General features: G+C 36.3%; 2 protein-coding genes across 12 annotated transcripts in view; one reads left to right on the top strand and one right to left on the bottom strand.

The window, feature by feature from the left end:
• The window catches only part of LOC100866500 (uncharacterized), a 64,166-nt gene extending 50,831 nt beyond the window's left edge, over window positions 1-13,335 (top strand). For 2 of the 9 annotated variants that reach the window (XM_086903978.1, XM_086904000.1), the window contains one exon: window positions 383-4,260. In XM_086903978.1, the coding sequence (XP_086760104.1) occupies window positions 383-1,979 (1,597 nt within the window). In that variant the 3' untranslated portion in view covers window positions 1,980-4,260. Of the gene's footprint in view, window positions 1-382; window positions 4,261-4,874; window positions 6,531-6,894; window positions 8,922-9,000; window positions 9,153-9,305; window positions 10,381-10,595; window positions 10,680-10,914; window positions 11,314-11,812 lie in introns of those variants that run through there. The other 7 variants (XR_015290891.1, XM_086903995.1, XM_086903997.1 and 4 more) reach the window with 7 other exon arrangements.
• LOC100868614 (F-box only protein 39) lies at window positions 8,378-19,172 on the bottom strand. Of its 3 annotated transcripts, none has more exons than XM_086904002.1 (7): window positions 18,793-19,136; window positions 18,218-18,450; window positions 17,875-18,039; window positions 16,611-16,837; window positions 15,523-15,681; window positions 14,795-14,959; window positions 8,378-9,043 (listed from the first exon to the last, which is right to left on the bottom strand). In XM_086904002.1, exons 1-7 carry the CDS (start codon window positions 18,982-18,984, stop codon window positions 8,871-8,873), a joined length of 1,314 nt encoding a protein of 437 aa, XP_086760128.1. In that variant the 5' UTR covers window positions 18,985-19,136; the 3' UTR covers window positions 8,378-8,870. The 3 variants fall into 3 exon arrangements, with proteins under 3 accessions (XP_086760128.1, XP_012343310.1, XP_086760129.1); XM_012487856.3 differs by lacking the exon at window positions 8,378-9,043 and adding an exon at window positions 14,337-14,578 and having other exon boundaries at window positions 18,793-19,172; XM_086904003.1 differs by lacking the exon at window positions 8,378-9,043 and adding an exon at window positions 14,337-14,621.
• Between the last annotated feature and the right edge of the window lie 148 nt (window positions 19,173-19,320).

Below are 19,320 nucleotides of genomic sequence, written 5' to 3'. Positions count from 1 at the left end.
TAATCTCTCGCTCTCGACGCATTCTTCACGACTAATTCTTCGAGTAACAACATCTAAGCGAAACAACAATCTGCAACAATCTCTTTTTACTTTACTGTAATCGTAATAATCGTGAGCAGCAATCCGCGCTAACTCCACTCTTCACCCCCTTCCCTGTGTGCTAACAAATCGGGTTAACAAATCTCTCGGAGAAAGATTCATTGACGGGCGTCGTCAATGATAACCCGTTAAAAAAAAAAAAAAAAAAAAAAAAAAAGGAAATGATCGAACGAAACGCTTTTTTTTTTTTTTTTTTTTTTTTTTGAGAGAGAGTTTGCAGATCAACAAGAAGGTGGGCACAGGTTAACCCCGTTAATAACGCAGGCGATCGATGATGTTTCAGGTTCGAGCTCGACACCCTCAACTCGCGCGGTATCTTTATCTACGACAAGGAATCGGTGGTGATGAAGAAATGGCAGATCCTGGAATTCGATGGGAAACCGTACTACGCGTTTGTACCTGAGGGAGACACGCCGCTGGCCGAGGAGGATATACCGGAGCAAGTGGACGAGGCGGGGAACGAGGAGGAGAAGCAGGATCTCGTGAAGGTGGAGTGCCTGTACGACGAGGAGGAGTTGCAATACGATTCGACCGACGAGAAATTGTACGAGGAGGAGGATCTGTTGAACAGGAGCGGGGATCTGAAGGAGGAGGACGACGTGAAACCGATAATACTGAACGGCGGCATCGAGGGTGAGAACGAGGCGAAGGCGATCGGTGATCTTTATCAGGTGAAGGTTCAGGGGAGCATGGTGACGATAGAGAAGTTGACGTCGAGCGACGTGGAAGAGGCGAAGGAGGTGGTCGAGTATCAGCAGGAGGAGGAGGAGCAGGAGGAGCAGGAGGCGTACGGGAACGATCAGCAGGAGCAGGTGTTGGAGCAGGTGGTGGAGCAGATGGAGCAAGGGGATCAGGATCAGATAGAGCAGATAGAGTACTTGGAGGAGGAGATGTTGGAGTCGGCGAATAATCACGTGGCCCCCACGAGGACACGTAGGAAGGTGTCGAGGGGGGCGGGCAGCGCTCTCAAGTGCAAAGTGTGCTCGGAGATGTTCAGCTCGGCGATCTCGTTCAGGAAGCACGTGGCGTGGACGCACAAGAAGAAGGTGTGCATACAGGAGGACGGGGCGTACATATGCGCTGTATGCGATTACAGGACGTTGAAGAAGAGCCTGTTCGCGGCACACTTGGAGAGGAAGCACGAGACCTGGTCGAGGAAACGGCCCAACAACATGCTGTTCCCGTGCGCGGCTTGCGGCTTCGTGTGCAGATCGAAGCACTCGTTGCAGTCCCACTTCATCAGGAAGCACACCGACCGTTACGAGCACCAGTGCAAGTTTTGCCCGAAGAAGTTCAAGGTGAAGGGCGACCTGACCAATCACGTACGGTTTCACCACAAGGAGAAGCCGATCAATTGCGACGTGTGCGGGAAACTGTGCCAGAACAGCGGCTCCCTTTACGTGCACCAGAAATGGGCGCATTACAAGCCGAAATACGAGTGTCACATATGCAAGAGGCGTATGGTGACGCAGGAGAATCTCGATCAACATTTGTTGACGCAACACGAGAAAAGGGAGAAGATCGTGTGCGCCGAGTGTGGCAAAACGTTCACCAAGAAGGACTCGTTCAAGAGGCACATGGCGGTGCACACGGGGTGCAAGCCACACTCCTGCCTTATATGCAACAAACCGTTCGCGAGGAGGTCTCAGTTGCGTCAACATTTGCTCATCCACACGGGGAAGAGGCCGTTCGTCTGCGACATATGTGGCAAGGCGTTCACGCAGAAGCCCGGTCTGATCTGTCACAGGAAAACGCATCCTGGCCCTCATCCACCGTTGCCCGTAATGCCGATCGCCGACATCGTGAAAGAGTTCACCGAAGGCTACGTGCAGGAGATAAACGCGCGCGAGAACGAGGAGAGGATCGAGGAGGAGGCGTAGAATTAATTATAATTGTTCCGTTCGATCTTTCGATCTTTCGAAGGCGACGTTTTCCGACACTTTCGATACTTAAATAAATCCGATTTCGATCGATGAGAGAAAGGATGCCGCGAGATGTTTCGTCTTTGGATTGTTAAAGGTTGTTCGAATCTTCGATATTCGCGTATCGTCGAGAATGGAGTTCGATGAGAGAAAAATTTCGATTAGTAAATCGGGTGCGCGACGATTGATAGATAGATAGATAGATAGATAGGTAAATTTTTAATCTAGTAGAGAGTCGTAAGAGTGTTGATTTGTGGCCTGCTCGTCGTTGAAGGATAGATTAAGAGTAAGCGATGAAATTTAATATTATTACAATATAATATCGTCTTTAGGGAATTTTTGTGTTATCGCTTAGCAATTTGATAATCGATATCGTTATTATTCTAGTATTTCTTATGATCGAAGAACAAATCTTATTGAACGATATAACTATATATTATTGATTAATTAGGAATAGCGATAAAATTAAACGTAACATATTAATTCCTTAATTTTCTTTCGACATTATATATTAAGATCTATATTGTAGTTTTAATATGATAAAAATTGAAAATATTTTTTTTTTTTTTTTTTTACAAATCCATCGATCATTCCCTTATTCCAATCATGGATTTTAATATTATACTTGCAAAGTTCCTATTATTATTGGATGATAATTCTATGCACGATCATTAATGATAATTTAAAAAAAAGAAGTAACAATTGTTAAATGTATCACAGTGCTTAAATATCTTAGTTTTTAAATCAAAATTTTTGTCATGTATATTTTTACACGTATATATTTTTATTCTTGGTAAATATATATTATTGATATTATTAACGATAAAAATTTTTTCGTAATAAAAAAAAAATACTTACGTATAAATTACGACTGAAATTTCCGAAAGAAAAAAAAAAATGTATGCTTCAACAACGAGTAAGAGCAATAATTCCTTGTTCAATCGAAAACTCAATTAATAAAACGCGAATCTTGAAATTCCAAGATTTCTTTGTATACCATTGAGATTGAAAGATTAAAGACGAACGATAATTATTTTTAGACTTATCGCGTGTAATTGTAAGAATAGAGATAAATAAGATGTACAATATAATATCAGCCTTGTAAATTGAAAATTTATGTTAAGAAAGAAAAAAACAAGAAGAGTATAGGTATATCCTTTTTGAATTTTCCTTTCAGTTTACCTGTGGAAAGTCTGGAAGTCGGTCTCGACCGGTTTCTAAGCTTTTAATATATCATTTTAATTTAATCTTTAGTTTAATTTTAGAGTTTCATATTGTTGATAAAAAAAATACAATTCGTATTATTATTATTATTATTATTATTATTGTTATTATTATTATTATTATTATTATTATTATTACTATTATTATTATTATTATTGTTATTATTATTATTATTATTATTATTATTATATACGTACATATATAAAATAATAAAAAAAGAAAAGATCGATTTTCCTATATAATGGCTGTAAAAAAAATTGCAAACGAATCGTGTAAACATCCTTTAATATGTTAAATTTCAAATTGATGAGGGAATAAAATCATGTTGCATTCTCGGTGACTGACAAATATCGAATAAAATTAAGAAGAATATTTCAAAAAGCGAGCAAGTAAGTGCTTGCTCGTTTTTCTTTTTTTTTTTTTTTTTTCTTTTTTTCCCCTTAAAATTATTAACGCTAAATTAATGTTTCATAGTTTAATACATGTGTGGTGATTCGGTTTAATAATAAAAAAAATAAAAAAAAAATAAAAAAATAAAAAAAAACAAAGAGAGAGAATCAGATTGATTTGATCGCGTTAAAAGGTTTTCGCTTTAACATCCTGCTCGCGAAGAAAGATAATGGAAGAATTTCATTTTAATAACGTATTGGTGTCGTTCTACTCGCGTATCGTGAATTTAATCGTAATTTCATCGCAACCCCGTTTTGGTACACCCTTTGTGATATGTCTCGACGACACGTTTTGTTCTATTTGCGAGAGCTAATTCCTCCTAGATATATAACGTAACGCGATGTGCACTCCTCCTATTCCGTGTGTAAACGCAATAACACTCGATCATGTAAAAAAAAAAAAAAAAAAGAAAGAAAGAAATCCACGAGAAAAAGGATGCTCGCGCGATAGAATGCTACGCCTAGAACGGCTATTTTTCTAAAAATCAATAAATCTCGCTCTAATAAGGACGATTACGTATACATGCTGTGTATAGCTTGAGTTTGAAATAAATATTTTTACTGAGCCCGATCTGTTCAACTATCCTTGCAATAACGCCGATCGAAAAAAAAAAAGAGAGAAATGAAAATTATATTTCTCTGACTTTTTTTTAAAAACGTATCAAATATCGTTGTAAAGATGAAACGAATATTTTACATAATCGTCATAGAATTATGTAAAATGGTTTTAAAGTAACAATGCAAGATAAGTATATTTGATGATATTAAGCGATCGGGTTGAAACGATAATAATCGATTGTTTTTATACGTTTTTACAGGCTACTACTGTTTTGGATCGTTTAGAAGAAGGTAGAGAAGGTACGATGAATACAGATATTAGACTCCTTAAGGTTTCATTTTTATTTTTTACCAAATTTTACACAGAAAACGTGTTGAAATTTAAGCGTTAATCCGTTAAACGCTTGTTAAAACGCTTTATTCGAAAAATCCAGAATTATTTTCCAGTGAACGGTATGTTTATACGTACTTTTTTAAGTTCATAATAAGATTTCGAAACTTTTCGACGTTTTTACGCTCGATGCAACACCTTGATCATCTCGAAGTTATTCACCAATGTCAAAACTCTTTTCATCCTCCTCGAAACCAACGATAACACGATGCGTTCAATTTTCTGTTTTAGAATTTTCGATCCTCTGAGCGAAGAATTCAAGCCGGAACAATCGCTCTCCTCGTTGGAGTTCCCCGACGGATACGTGAATTGGATCGGCAAAGAAAACTTGGAGAGTATAGTATCCACGAATCGGGAAGAGGTGGACTCTCCTCGATCTAATCAGGGAAAGAAGAAGGCCGTAACTCGTTTGGAGTGCGACCACTGTCGACGCAAGTTCCTCAAAAAGAGTAACCTGGCCGAGCACTTGAAGAAGCACAAGCACAAGTGTCCGGATTGTCCGAAAACTTTCAGGCTTCGCCGATACCTGGCCTCCCACGTGGAGAAGATCCATCGACGCCAAGTGTACGATTGCAGCGTTTGCGAGTACAAGAGCAACAACAAAGGTACCCTGAAGAACCACTATATTCGTCTGCACACGAGCAACTACGATTTCTCGTGCGACACGTGCGGCAAGCAATTCAAGATAAAGAAAGCGTTGAATCATCACGTGAAACAGAACCACAGCGACGCGCCTCCAATAGTGTGCGACGTGTGCGGCCATTTCAGCAAGAATCTCCATGCGTTAAAGGCCCATATGAAGTACAGGCACTACAAGCCTGAGTTCGTGTGCCAAATCTGCAGACGAGGTATGACCACGCGTGAGAACCTGGAGCAACATTTGACTTGGCACGAGACAAGGGAGAAGGTACTGTGCCCCACCTGTGGAAAGAGGTTCAGGGGACGAGACTTGGACTCCCACATGAGGGTGCACACCGGAGTCAAACCGTTTCCCTGCCCTGTGTGCGGGAAATCGTTCAGAAGGCAGACTGCTCAGGAGCAGCACGTGCTTATTCATACCGGGAAGAGGCCGTACGTTTGCGACATTTGTGGCCAAGCGTTTGCTCAGAAACCTGGGCTTATTTGTCACAGGAAACGCCATCCTGGACCGTTGCCCCCGTTGCCTGTCGTTTCGATAAAGAACATCGTCACAGAGTTCACCAAGGAGTACACCATGAAGAACACGATTATTAAAATTGAATGAATGGATGGAGAGAAGGAGTGTGTTAGGGTCAGGGTGTAAAAAAGGAAGGCTGTGAAGGAGAAATGATTTGATTAGGAAGTAATAGAGAGATCCATTATAAATGAGATTTTAGAGAGCGAGTTATTGAAAAGAAGAATGTGAAATTTTTTTTTTGTTTAAAGGAATATTTGGATATTGAAATAGTGTAATTCAATCTTTTTATATTATGATATCTTAATATCTATGATTGTTGAATAGATGAAGAAATTTGGTTTGTTTCAATGTTCAATAAGAACAGAGTTTAAATAAGAGATTTATGATGAAATGATGGAGAAGTATGCACGATGATGCAGTTTTAGATAGAATCTTTTAAGCGACTTTTATATATCCTTTTTTCACTGTCACATTTTAAATGGACTTTTTCGTATTAAGTGGATTTTTATAAGTATTCAAGACTTTTATAGATACAGTTATTTGTATCGTTATCTTTATTGATAAAGTATGAATTTTACATATTTTTAAAAGTATTTTGTATGTTTAATCGTACGAATCTTGTTTGTATTTTTTTTTATACTCATTGTATATCTCAAATTTTTCAATAAAATTACAATTAAAATTGATTAGATATTGTAACTATTATATAAAATATAAAAATATTTAAGCAAGCAGAGAAACTATTATTATTCCAATTTACGAAAGATATGAAAAAGAAAAAGTAAGTATAAAGAAAAAGTTTGCATTTTTATTTCCAAAAAAAAAGTAATAGAAAGAAGATTTCTATTGAAAATAAAATACCGGCGTATAATTAAGATCACATTTGTATTATACATCGCCCATTACACGAAAATCTTTAAGATATATATATGTATGTATATATATATATATATATATCTAAACGATCGTGAAACGTTCATCATTCCGTTAAAAATTTGTCAAGTAAGTAAGCTCTCCATACAGAAGCATTGTCACGTTGTAGACGCCACGTGTAGATACCAAATCCTAATTAGGAACGACCTCGGTCTGTTTTAGTTCACCTGCATCGGATCCATTGAACGGAAGCGAGGCGAATAATCCTGTGGAAGAGAGTTGCGTCATCAAGATAGAGAACTCGTACACGTTGGCGAAGAAAGAGCGAAGGCAAAATCGAAGGGACGGATCGAGAGGGAAAAGGACGAGATCGAGGATCGACTCGACGTCCCCGACTTCGAGGAAACCCGTCGAATTGATGAGGAAAGCGAGGAGACCGGCCGAGTTACTTTTGGAGTGTGATTTTTGCGGTAAACAGTTCAACAGGAAATCGTTGTTGGCGTCGCACATGAAGCAGCACAGGCACCGTTGCAAGACCTGTGACCAAACGTTCCGACTGAGGAAAGACTTGAAGCAGCACACGGAACAGGTGCACGGGCCTGTGCTGTACCCTTGCACCATCTGCGAGTACAAGAGCAACAACAGGTGGACGTTGAAGGATCATTTCATCCGGAAGCATACGAGCAGTTTCGACTATTCGTGCTCCGTTTGCGGGAAGCAGTTCAAGATAAAGAACGACATGGTGCAGCACGCGAAGCAAATGCACAGCAACGCGCCGCCCATTATTTGCACGGTGTGCGGGCACGCGTGCAAGAGCGTGCCCTCTTTGAAGGCCCACATGAAATACAGGCACTACAAGCCCGCGTTCGAGTGCAGTTTGTGCAAACGATGCATGACCACTCAATACAACCTTGACCAGCACTTGCTCTGGCACGAGAAAAAGGAGAAAGTGGTGTGCCCCACTTGCGGCAAGACTTTCGGCCAGAAGAGGGATTTGGATCTTCATCTGAGGATCCACGAGGGTATCAGGCCATTCTCTTGCCCTGTCTGCGGTAAAAAGTTCCCGAGGCGGACTGCTCAGGAGCAACACATACTGATACACACCGGCCAGAGGCCGTACACTTGTGATATATGCGGGCAGAAGTTTGCTCAGAAGCCGGGATTGATCTGCCACAGGAAGCGACATCCTGGACCTTTGCCACCGCTCCCTGTGATCTCTATTAGGAAGATTATCGCGGATTTTACTCGGGGATTAAGTGACGCGACTAGGGAGAAAAAGGAGAATTGATTGAGTCGAGTGTGGTGAACGATTTCTTTTTTTTTATCATTATTAAATATTCGTGGTTCTGGTTCATGTCTGTCGTATTGTTGGTTCTGTAAGTGTAAAATTCGCGTTGTTTTCTTTTAATATCGTACGATTAATATATTTTTATTGATATCGGTGATTACTAAAAATTGCAGATGTTTGGACATTTATGCAAAAAAAAGCTTGAAAGTTTGAATTCTTTTTTTATCGTGTTTATAAAAATATATATATATCTTTCGTCCAAATATTTGCAGCGTAGTAATTATCGTATTGTTGGTATATAGTAGTTGAATATTATGTGTTAGATTTTTATCCGTGTCGTTTTTATATTATATATTAAAATATTAGGACAAAAGAGGAAGTATCATCTTTTTATTATAAATAATGGATCAATCGTGTAAAAAAATATTTTATCTTATTATTACGTTTAGAAACTCGAGACAGTATAATTTTATATCGCTGTAAGGGAATTGTACAAAGATGAAATAATCAATTATAATTGGATAAAATTAGTTAGCGAGGAATTGTGAAAAGAACATTTGTACATCTCGTCGTTTTGCGATAAATCGTTATATTGTTCATTGTTCACTTTGTTACAGCATAATTTGTATTGGATAATCTTATATACGTATATATGTAAGTATGTACTTTGTACTACGCAAACAGGCTTTAATTATACAGGTTAAAACGATAATTATTTTTCAATACGTCCATATTACGTCCATTTCTCGAAAGATCGAATGTATTAGTCGAGAAGTCACAAGCGGAGCGTTTCTATAATTTTGTACAAAGAACTTTGCAGAAAAAGTCAATATTAAAAAAAAAGAATATTCAACACTAGTTGAAATTTAAATATTGCTGAATATGAATATTAATCAAATGTATTTATATGTTAAGAAAAAAAATTTTGTAAGAAATGATAAAGCTTTATCAATACATTCAATAATTGGTTATTGAAATCATTGAAAAAAGATACGCAAACGTGGCATCTTTCTTCGCGTATAATCCTCCGTTTCTTCGTTATTTTCGTAAACATATTTCCAAGTATTTCTCCATATTTTAATTCTGTAAAAAAAAAAAAAATTTCTCCAACGAATATACATATATCATGTGCCAAATTTTGATCAAAATTATTATTACAGATTGATAAATCATAAACATCGCTGAAATATCGGTAGGTATGTGATTAAAAAATTTAACAAAAGAAGAAAAAAAAGTCCCAACAATGAAAATATTCCACGATTACAATATCTCAATAGTTGTAATCAGGTTTATTTATAAATGGATCACGAATTATCGTGTACTTCATCGACGCCTCTGTTTTCAGGTCACGAAGAATAACGTCTCGAGCGATTCACGAATGCATCAAATGCGGGGCATGTTTCTGCCACATGAGAAAACTGGTCGAGCATCTGAAGAACCTGCACAACATCGACAGAGCCTTCAGCTGCGACGAGTGCGGCAAAACGTTCCGAAGTCCCATGAACATAGCCCGTCACAAATTAATCCACACAGGCTCGAAGAGGTTCGCCTGCGACCTGTGCGACTACAGGTCGAACCAGAAGTCGAATCTCGAGAGCCATCGTCGTCGGCACACCAAGGATTACTCGTTCAGGTGCAGCCAGTGCCAGAAGGGCTTCTTCCTGAGGACAGAGTACGTGGAGCACGTGAACGTGCACACGAGGAAGGAGATCTATCGATGCGACCACTGCGCCAAAGCCTATCCTTACAAGAAGAATCTGACCCATCACATGAGGACGCATCACGCGAGCATTTTACCGGCCGAGATGAAGAGTGGCGCGAAACAGAAACACGTGTGCACGATCTGCCTGGAAGGTTTCGCCCGGAAACGTTTCTTGGAAAGCCACTTGAAGCAATTGCACGGGTTGCACGAGAAGATTAAGCATCTGTGCGATCTGTGCGGCGCCATGCTTTCCTCCGGCAGAAGGCTGATGGTGCACAGGCGGCGCCACGTCAACGAGAAGATCGCGAGATGCGACGTGTGCGACAAACAGTTCGCGAGCAAAGAGAACCTCAGTGTTCATCGGCGGGTGCACACCGGGGAAAAACCGTACGGTTGTTCTCAGTGTGGAAGAAGATTCGCACAGAGGACCTCTTTGATCTTGCATCTTAGGTACCATTCGGGGGAAAGGCCGTATCAATGCGTGGATTGCGGCAAGGGATTCGTGTCGGGAAGTTTTTTGAGGAAGCATCGCAAGACGCACGAGAAAACCTCGCAGCTCGAGACTTGATTTCGATGTGATAAAAAAATAGACGAGTAAATTCGTGATCATGTTTCTCTCTCTCTCTTTTTTTTTTTTTTAATTCCCCTCTTCTCTTTATGTTATCACGAAATAATTGTGTGAATACTTGAATAAAAAGGATGATGAGAGAAATCTGAACAGAAATTTGTATTTTATTGAAGAATGTATGTAGGATGGAGATTTTTTTTACGCGTGGATTTTTGTACGCGCATTTACAAAAGCATCGAAAGCTTCTTCTTTCTTTCTTTTTTTTTTTTTTTTTTGTTGACGTACGAATATCAGTGTTGAGAGAATATCATGATGCTTCGTGTAAATGTGTATCTTTGTCAATGAAGATTCCCTCGTTCTAGCAGCTGGAGCAACGAGCACGACGAGTTTAGCAGCTGCGAAGATTTCAGAATCAAGAACGAGGATGTCCTTCTCGATCCTGAGCAAAAGTGAGTTCTTGCACATTGCATTTTGTAAAAATTACAATAACAAAGAGGTAATTAGAAACACTTTTGCATATTTAATAATATCCTCCGATCTAATGATCTAATAATGGTTGTGAATAGAACGAGAAGTCGATCGAATCTCTACTCAATTTTTTTATCCAAAAAAAAAGAAAAAAAATGAAATTAAATAAAACGATTCTGTTGCTCATTCGAGGATAATTTCGATTTTAAATTCCAGATTCGAGGGAAACGAGAAAGTCTGCGATCTGTGCCAAGAAAAGTTTCACTTCGTGACCAGATTGGTGGCACATCTGAGGATCGTCCATGGTATCCATAGACCCTTCAAGTGTGCCACTTGTGACAAGACGTATCCGCAACAATTCATGCTGAACGCTCACGTGAAAAAGTCCCATACTCCAAAAACCATACCCTGTAATCAGTGCAGTTTCATGGGGGTGAATGCTGCCGATGTGGAAAGGCATACGAAACGACATCATCGAGAGGTGAAATTCACATGTGAAATCTGCAGTGAGAACTTCGTGGACAAGGATTCCTTGACCACTCATACGACCATGCACAACTTTATGCAATTTCAGCAGTGCAATGCTTGCGGCACGACTTTCAATGACGTGTACAGGTATGACAATATTATTTTTATCAACTCATTTACATACACAATCATACACGTAGTGGTTGAGCGAAGGTGATCGATTGGCAAAGACCTCGAGGAAATTCGAACGCAATTTTAAATATTCTTTAAAATTTCCTTTCCTTAATCGTTGAGTATTATTCAATTTCAACATAATTTTAAAAGATAAGAAAAAATTTAAACGTATTACTAATTTCACTTTTACGTATCATATTTTATATAATACATTATTTGTTAAGTACATTCCTAGAATCGTATAAATTTTATTACACTCTTATTTGCTTTTCATAAATAGAGATTTTTTTTTTTTTTTTTTTTTTTTTTTCATAAAAATATCAGTAACGAATATTCGATATTTCAAGAATCGAGGTTATTCCAATTCTCTTTAACAAAAAAAATATTCCAACGCTTCTGATACCTCCTCCATATCCAACAACACAATGAAAAAACAAAAGAAAGAAAGATTACTCGAATGAAATTAACACAGTCTGAAGGAGCACAATCGTCTCTACCACTACGACCCAGCGGCATTGATTCAGGAGAAACTCGAAACGGACGATCCCCAAACCGCTGAGCACAAATGCGACGTTTGCGGCAAGGTTTACAAGTACAAATCAGTTCTGAAGCAGCATAAGGTGAAGGCTCACGGCGACATGCCCAATTACGAGAGGCGTAGATATTTATGCGCACTTTGCGGCAAAGAGCTAAAAACAGCGAAAGGCCTCGAGATACACAATCGATCGCACACCGGCGAAAAGCCTTACACCTGCGAGGTATGCGGCAAGTGTTTCGCGTGCGAGACCCTCCTCAGGACTCATAACGTCACGCACACCGGCGAGAGGAAGTACTCTTGCGACCAGTGCGGCAAAGCTTTTACACAGAGATCCACGTTGGTGGTTCACAAACGTTACCATACCGGTGAACGGCCATACGTTTGCCCTCGGTGTGGTAAAGGTTTCGTGACGAGGACCGTTTTGAATACTCATATGAAATCTTGTCGTTGAAACAGGATGAGAGAAGCAGATGGATGGGAAGAGAGTTAGTTGTTCGGCAAGGGGCTTCCAGCATAGGTGGAAACAATAGGCGATTGTTTCAGGTAAGACTGGGACTATTTGTCGTTAATTTTTACGATTCTGTGGGGACCCTTAAGATTAAGAATTTCTTCAGATCGGATGGTGGAAGAGAAGTATTTGAAGATGAGTGATCTTTTTGTACTTTTATATTTAAATATTTAATTATTGGATCGTTCCAATAGTCCCAGCCTTAAATTGAGATGTGTATATATATATATTTTTTTGATTTTAATGCAATTCCAGTATTAAATGGTTCGTTATGAAATGTTTAGAAGGTCAAAACTAACTGCTACTTCTATCATTTGTCTCAAAGTATTTAAAATAGTATAAAAAATCAATGCGTGACAATAAATAATAGAAAAATTTGATAAAGCGGCTAAATTTATATGATGTATAGTTCATAAAATGTTAAATTTAATTCTCAATAAGAATAGCCGACATCCATCGTATTTCTTCTACTTGTTTCTTATTTCTTGGACAAGCGTGAATTGACACAGCTCGATCGTTTAATACTGGGACATCCTTGTGCAATTTATGACCCTTGAGGTACTTTTAGAAAACTCTCGAGAAATCAGGGCAACCCTTACGAATATAATCGCCATTCATATCAAGTGGATTAACATCGAAATCGATCGCTTGAAGGAGATATCTTATCCATATATATATATAACTATATTGTATATGTTATTTTTTGAGAAAATATGAAATTTTTAAAAATCGACGAAAATAATAATAATGCATTTAAGATGTGAGATTTTTTTTTTTTTTTATGTCTTCGTTTTTAAAATTTTAAATGTGCAGAGTTCATAATCTCTGCGATTATAAAGCCGTCCTTGACACTAGTATTAAGATGTAATAACTGATCATTGTAAACTTCTGTAAGCATCTGACAAATATCATCGTGCTATTTCGTATAAACGAATTAAAAAGTAAATAATAGTTAAAGACTATAGAGGAAAAATATGATAAGTGATTTTTCATTTTTTGCAAAACAGTTTTTCGAGATTCGAGAATTGAGATTAAATATAAACACCATTTTAAAATGGACTTTTCATATTTTTCTTTTAGTCTCTAATTAATATCGTACAAGTATCGTTCGATTTTACGATAATTATAGGAGCATTTTTTTTCTTTGTCGTAAATAATTCGTTGAATCTTTCTTTCGTGAAGAACTTCTTTTTAATTGATCGTTAAGTCGATATATCTGATTTTCGAATTTTATATATGAATTATATATATTACGAAAATGTAATTAAATTACTTACGATCAATTAATTAGAAATTATAAAAATTAAAAGTTTTTGAAATAATGTGATATATTTAACATCAATGTAAATTTCTACTTTTTTAGACACATTTTTTTATACTTTATATATATATATATATATATATATAAAAAGTATATATATACTATTTACAAGTCATACAAGTCATATTGAGCTTGAAACTTGATTGTATTCTATCGTGAAAACAACGAAAATCTTTTCTGGATCTCTTTTACTCAAAATAATAATGAAAATGATTTTTTACTTATTATTTAAAGCTTCTATATATTTTTATAAATTGTTATTACGAGATCTTTTGTAATATCGTATTTATTGTTATTAAATTAACTCATCCACGCGAATACTATCGACGAGAATAAAAAAAGAAAGAAAAGAGAATTAATTTCATAATACTCTAAATTTATTACTCAGTATTCTATCGCAGCTCAATAATTCTTCGTCTAATTAAGAAAAAAAAAAAAAAAAAAAAATACTCGTGACTCGTATTATTTTTACACAATTATAAAAGATAGATAGATCTATAATATTAAAAAGAAATACCGAGTGTCTTGTAAAAAAAAAAAATATTTAACAAATCATAAATAAATTCGAATTATCAAAAATAAACATAATACAATTAAAAAGAGGATAAAAAGAATGAATCGCATCAAAATGAAGGGCGGACAGTGTTTTATTTTTTTGGCCTTAATAACCAGAGACTCGAGTGGGACAGATACCGGTAGACAGCTGAGAAATTAACATTTCAGTAGAACACCAAAACCGAGGCCGGATCTTCGATACGGAAATCTACTCCTTGTTCCATCATCTTGTGGTCGTAATGGTAGTTGATGTCGTTCAAAATGGCGCGATTCCGGGCGTTAACGTTACGTGGTTTCACATGGATCGTACGAAAATCTATTTCGTTATTTCATTATCTTAAAGATGGATATTTTCTAAACTAAAATTAATTTTTTTTGTTGTTTCTTTTTTTTTTTTTTTTTTTTTTTTTTTTTAAGACTAATGAATTAAAAATTGATACTTTCAATTGTCCCTAGTTTTTTGAATAAAGAAAAAAGATTTTTAAAGTTGAAATTGATTGTATTGAATGAGAACAAGTGTTTGGATTCTTACGAGTCTTGTTTTCAGCTTGAAGCTGGCAGATGTCCCGCAAAGTATCAAGACTTCTTATTATACCGTCATATTGTAATCTTGTTAGGTGTTTGCAACGTACCAGCATCGATACGAGCAAATCGTCGAGCATCTCACGATTGTTTCTGAGTTGTAACATCACTTCCGCTGTAATACGTCGATGTAATTAGTCTTATATTAAATGCCAGATGTTTAATAATCGTGTAAAATCTTAAAACATTTGTAAAATATTTCGTTTCTTAATACGAATCGAAAATAATTAAAAATATTATTTTTTAACACGATTTTGAAATGGCATTGGCAACAAACGGCGCTTATTTTTAAAACGTTAAATTAGACAGTCATGTTAGAAAGGATATATTTCCATAATTATAATTATTTCTCACGTAATTTTATCCGGAAATAATCTATCTATTTCAAATGGAAAATTATCGTTTAACACGTATGTATTGAATTTCTTTAATTTTGAAGATACACAAAATTTTTCAATATTATTGAAAAGAAGTGTAATTTTTAGAAACATATTGAAAAGAACGAAGATATATTCAAGCGTCGTTTTTCAATAACATAGAATTACGTAATTTGGAAGAGACAATAGCCAAAGCAGGAAAATTATTACGACGGATAACCCGATGAAGAAATAGAACACTCGCGCAGAGGAAATGCACAGAATGCAAAAGATGTGTAGGATTTGGAAGAGTTTATTATACCTAGAGTGTTGGTGTAATGGGTAATAAGTAATCCAACAGTGCTTCTGAAATTGCGAGATCTACTCTGATCCCACACATGACCGCTGAACATTTGAAACCTAGCCAATGGTACGCTGGGCAGTAGGAAGTAGCACATATCTTCGTAATGGGATATGTTAACTGAAAATCAAACTTAACAAGCTAAATGATGCATTGAATCACATATTTTCGAGACGCGGAGCGATTCCATTCATATGATTTGTGTGTGAATAGCGTCGAGGCATTAATTATATATCAAGGCTGACCTTGCAACTTCCTTTCGATAAAATATCTCTTGGCTGTATACATTACTGCTCGTGCGTTTAATATACCCTACTTGTTATTACCAAGTGATATGTTAAAAAAAAAATTAAAAAAAAAGAAGTCAAGTAATTTTATATAATAAACACGAGAGATGTTAATAAAAAACTGATGATAATTGGATACCGAGCAATTTCAATGTTCATAAATTCTAGAAATAAATAAACGATATTTCAATTCATCGTTCGCAACAAATAGAAATGAAATGAATTATTGATACTCACTATGTATGAATATTCAATATTCGTAGATTTTATGAGGTGTATAAAGTAGCATTAAAAAATAATTCTTTCTTTCATAATAATCTGTGATTATTTAAATTTACATTCTAAAAATAAAAACGACATTTTAAATAATAGCAAGAAAATTATTTGCTGTGTGAATACGCTTGAATGGCCGATTTTAATTATTAATTTTCAAAGAATGTTATTGCCATCGGTATTAATGATATATAAAATTAATTTAAAAATAATCTCATCACAATATCATGAGAATCGCTCGATGCGACATAAGCGACGTGCAATTTGAAAAAAAAAAAAAAAGGCTTCGACAACAGTAATTCCAGCGCAAAAGTAATCATCCGTCTTTAAATCGGATTTCTCGAATGTATAATTCGTTCTAAATTGCTCGATGCAACAATGGAAATTTCCACGAATTACAAAACGTAATAACCATCAGCTCGATATTGGCCCGACGTGGGTGGAAGGAAATCAATGATTACTTTTACGTCACTCTGTATCATATTGTACCTATAGTGTAAGACACTGTGAGCTCCGGACAGACGAGTACCAAATTGTGCCAGGCTGTGTCGGTGATCGTGTGATGTCTGGAATCAGAATCTCTCACCGATATGTGCAGCGTTTTCAACACTCTTGGCGCTGCATTCGTTAAGGCAATTAAAGTCTGGTCGGACAAGGCTGGATAATCGAGTCTGAGTATTGTCAACGCGCGAAATCGGCCAAGCAGACGCAAGTATCTGAAAAAAAATTGAAAGGATTTATGATGAAAGTAATTCTCGTCGGGGAAACGATGATAATTTTTTAAAATAAATTGTTTTAGATAAAACTTGGATCTGTCTAGCCTAGAAAAATAAAGAAAAAGCATATCGTGAAATTTATGCAAGACTTGTAATAAGAACAATTTTAACAATCAAAATTGCGATTACGGTAATTAGAAACGAGACCCGCATGTTGAAAACAACACAATGAAATCTATGATCTGTGATTTCTATAAGGTAAAATGCTGTAATATAATGGTATAAAGTCAATGATTTATGATCTAAGAGCTATTATATAATGTAAAATGAAAAATGGGTTTTATAAATGCGATCTTTGTCAAGGCCATCTCTCGCAAGAATAACCCTTGTCAAGTAATTAGGGTTACTTTTGTGTTCCTGTTGGCAAGATTGTTATTTTATCAGGGTATCGCAATCATTGCGTTCTTGAACGATGGTATATCAAGGTGATTCGGATTAATTGACAGTAATGGAGAGGAATATTGGTGATACTTTTAACAATATTTATTATTCTTCCTTTCTTTTTTTTTTCAATGAATAATTCAATTTTGAAATATTTGCGAAACAAGTGTCAAATATAATTTAAAAAACTAAATATAAATGAAGTAACTTCTAAAAAATTTAAAAGTGCATGAAGAAAAAATATTTTTTCTTTTGTACTGTAAACTAATAGAAGATCGAGCAAAATATCTAAAATATCTAAGATCGATATTTCAACAAGGGAATGAATTATGAAAAAATTATATATTAAAAGAGTAAGTACGTAATAATATACTATTACAATTAATTTTATCTCTTATCTATTATCATTATTATTTTAATTTTTTCATACGTGCAACAACGATCGCAGTAAAATTAATTAATTAATTGATAGAGCTGTCTCGCGCGTCTTGAATTGCCATGAGGCTGTTGACAAAGATTGTTTTTGTTACGAATCCTTCGACTCTGCGATAATTGTGCAATAATTATTAGTTAATCGATAAAGATATCTCACGTGCCTTGGATTGCTGTGAGGCGCCTGCCATTCTCGAAACGCACCCCGAAGATCTAGATATGCCAAGTGCTCGGTGGAACTTTTCGAAGCACTGGCAAGAAGTCGCAACACGTCGCTCACTCCAAGAGTTGCATTCAGCAGGCTAAGCGTTTCCAAATTATGCTGACAACTATGTGAACGAATATTTGTTTTAAATTACTGAGAATCGATAAGTAAATTACTTACGACAAGAATGATTCATGAATATTTAAATACATAAATTATTGTTTTTTTTTTTTTTTTTTTAGATTTTTATCAAATAATTTTGGCGTAAAAAATTTCAAGAAACTTGCTAATTAATCAATTACCCTAAAAAGTTAGCAAGGGCATATAACAGTTTGCCCCTGTTCCCCCATTTACAAATGAATATCCAATCGGTGAGTATCAGCTTCCTTAATTGAACATTCTTGGCTCGTACGATCGTAAGGAAGTCAGCGCCTGCCTCGGCTTGAATGTTACGAGTTATGCGAGCTTCTCTTGGCAAGAGATACGGTCGTGACCAGGCGAGTTCCAGGCTTCGTATATGCTGTCCATATTTTGCCTAAATGAAACGAGTTTATCGAGTTTCGAGTATTATACGTATCATATGTACAATAATAATAGAAAATTTCTTAAGCATATGTTATATATATAAACGCTTGATTTTATTTACTAAGATTAAAAAAAAAAAAAAAAAAATGTATGATATTCGATATTCCATTGGTAACAGTAAATCCTTTCGTTGGAATATATTCAAGAAATTTGTATTCTTACGATTGACGATTAGCCTCCAATAAATATCAATTTAATTTCAATACACCGTGACACGTTTAGTGAATTAGCCGTGTGATTGTGTAAGGAAAGAGAATAATGGAAGTTTTATTTTTAATAAATATATGCATACGGCTAATTCTCCCGCCAAAGGGAAGTCACCACGCAGATCACGATCGATGAAGACTGTGACGGAACGCCAAAGAATTGGCGACGAAAGTGCACGGTTCCATCGCTGACAGACTTGTGCAACATTGGCACGGTCCCCATGACCGAGGTGACTGAATATCTGCGTCAGTATCAGCTCCGGCAGCTGATCCCACATCTCCCAGTTTCAGCTTGGCCCGTCTTCATCTCTACGTAGCTGAGGCAGCTGTTGCAACCTCGTCAGGTTCTCTTGTCATGCTCCGCGATATCGACTCGATCGTCTTTGAAAATCGCACTGTCAATTGAGTGGAATTCAAGAGATATTAATAGGCTTGAACTCGCGTTGAATCGAAGTCGATCGTCAATGAAAATTGTACGATCAATTGAGCAAAATTTTTGATATATTAAAACTTGAATTGAAGGCAGTTAAGGATTGTAAAGATAGAAAGAAAAAAAAAAAGAAAAAAGAAGAAAATTATGAACAGTTTATATAAGAGCAATTTACTGATTTTTC

The sequence above is a fragment of the Apis florea genome, unplaced genomic scaffold (genome assembly GCF_048593485.1).
Source record: "Apis florea isolate Af1SG1 unplaced genomic scaffold, ASM4859348v1 contig_2293_pilon, whole genome shotgun sequence".
Classification (NCBI taxonomy): domain Eukaryota; kingdom Metazoa; phylum Arthropoda; class Insecta; order Hymenoptera; family Apidae; genus Apis; species Apis florea.
This window is presented reverse-complemented; position numbering and strand designations above follow the sequence as displayed.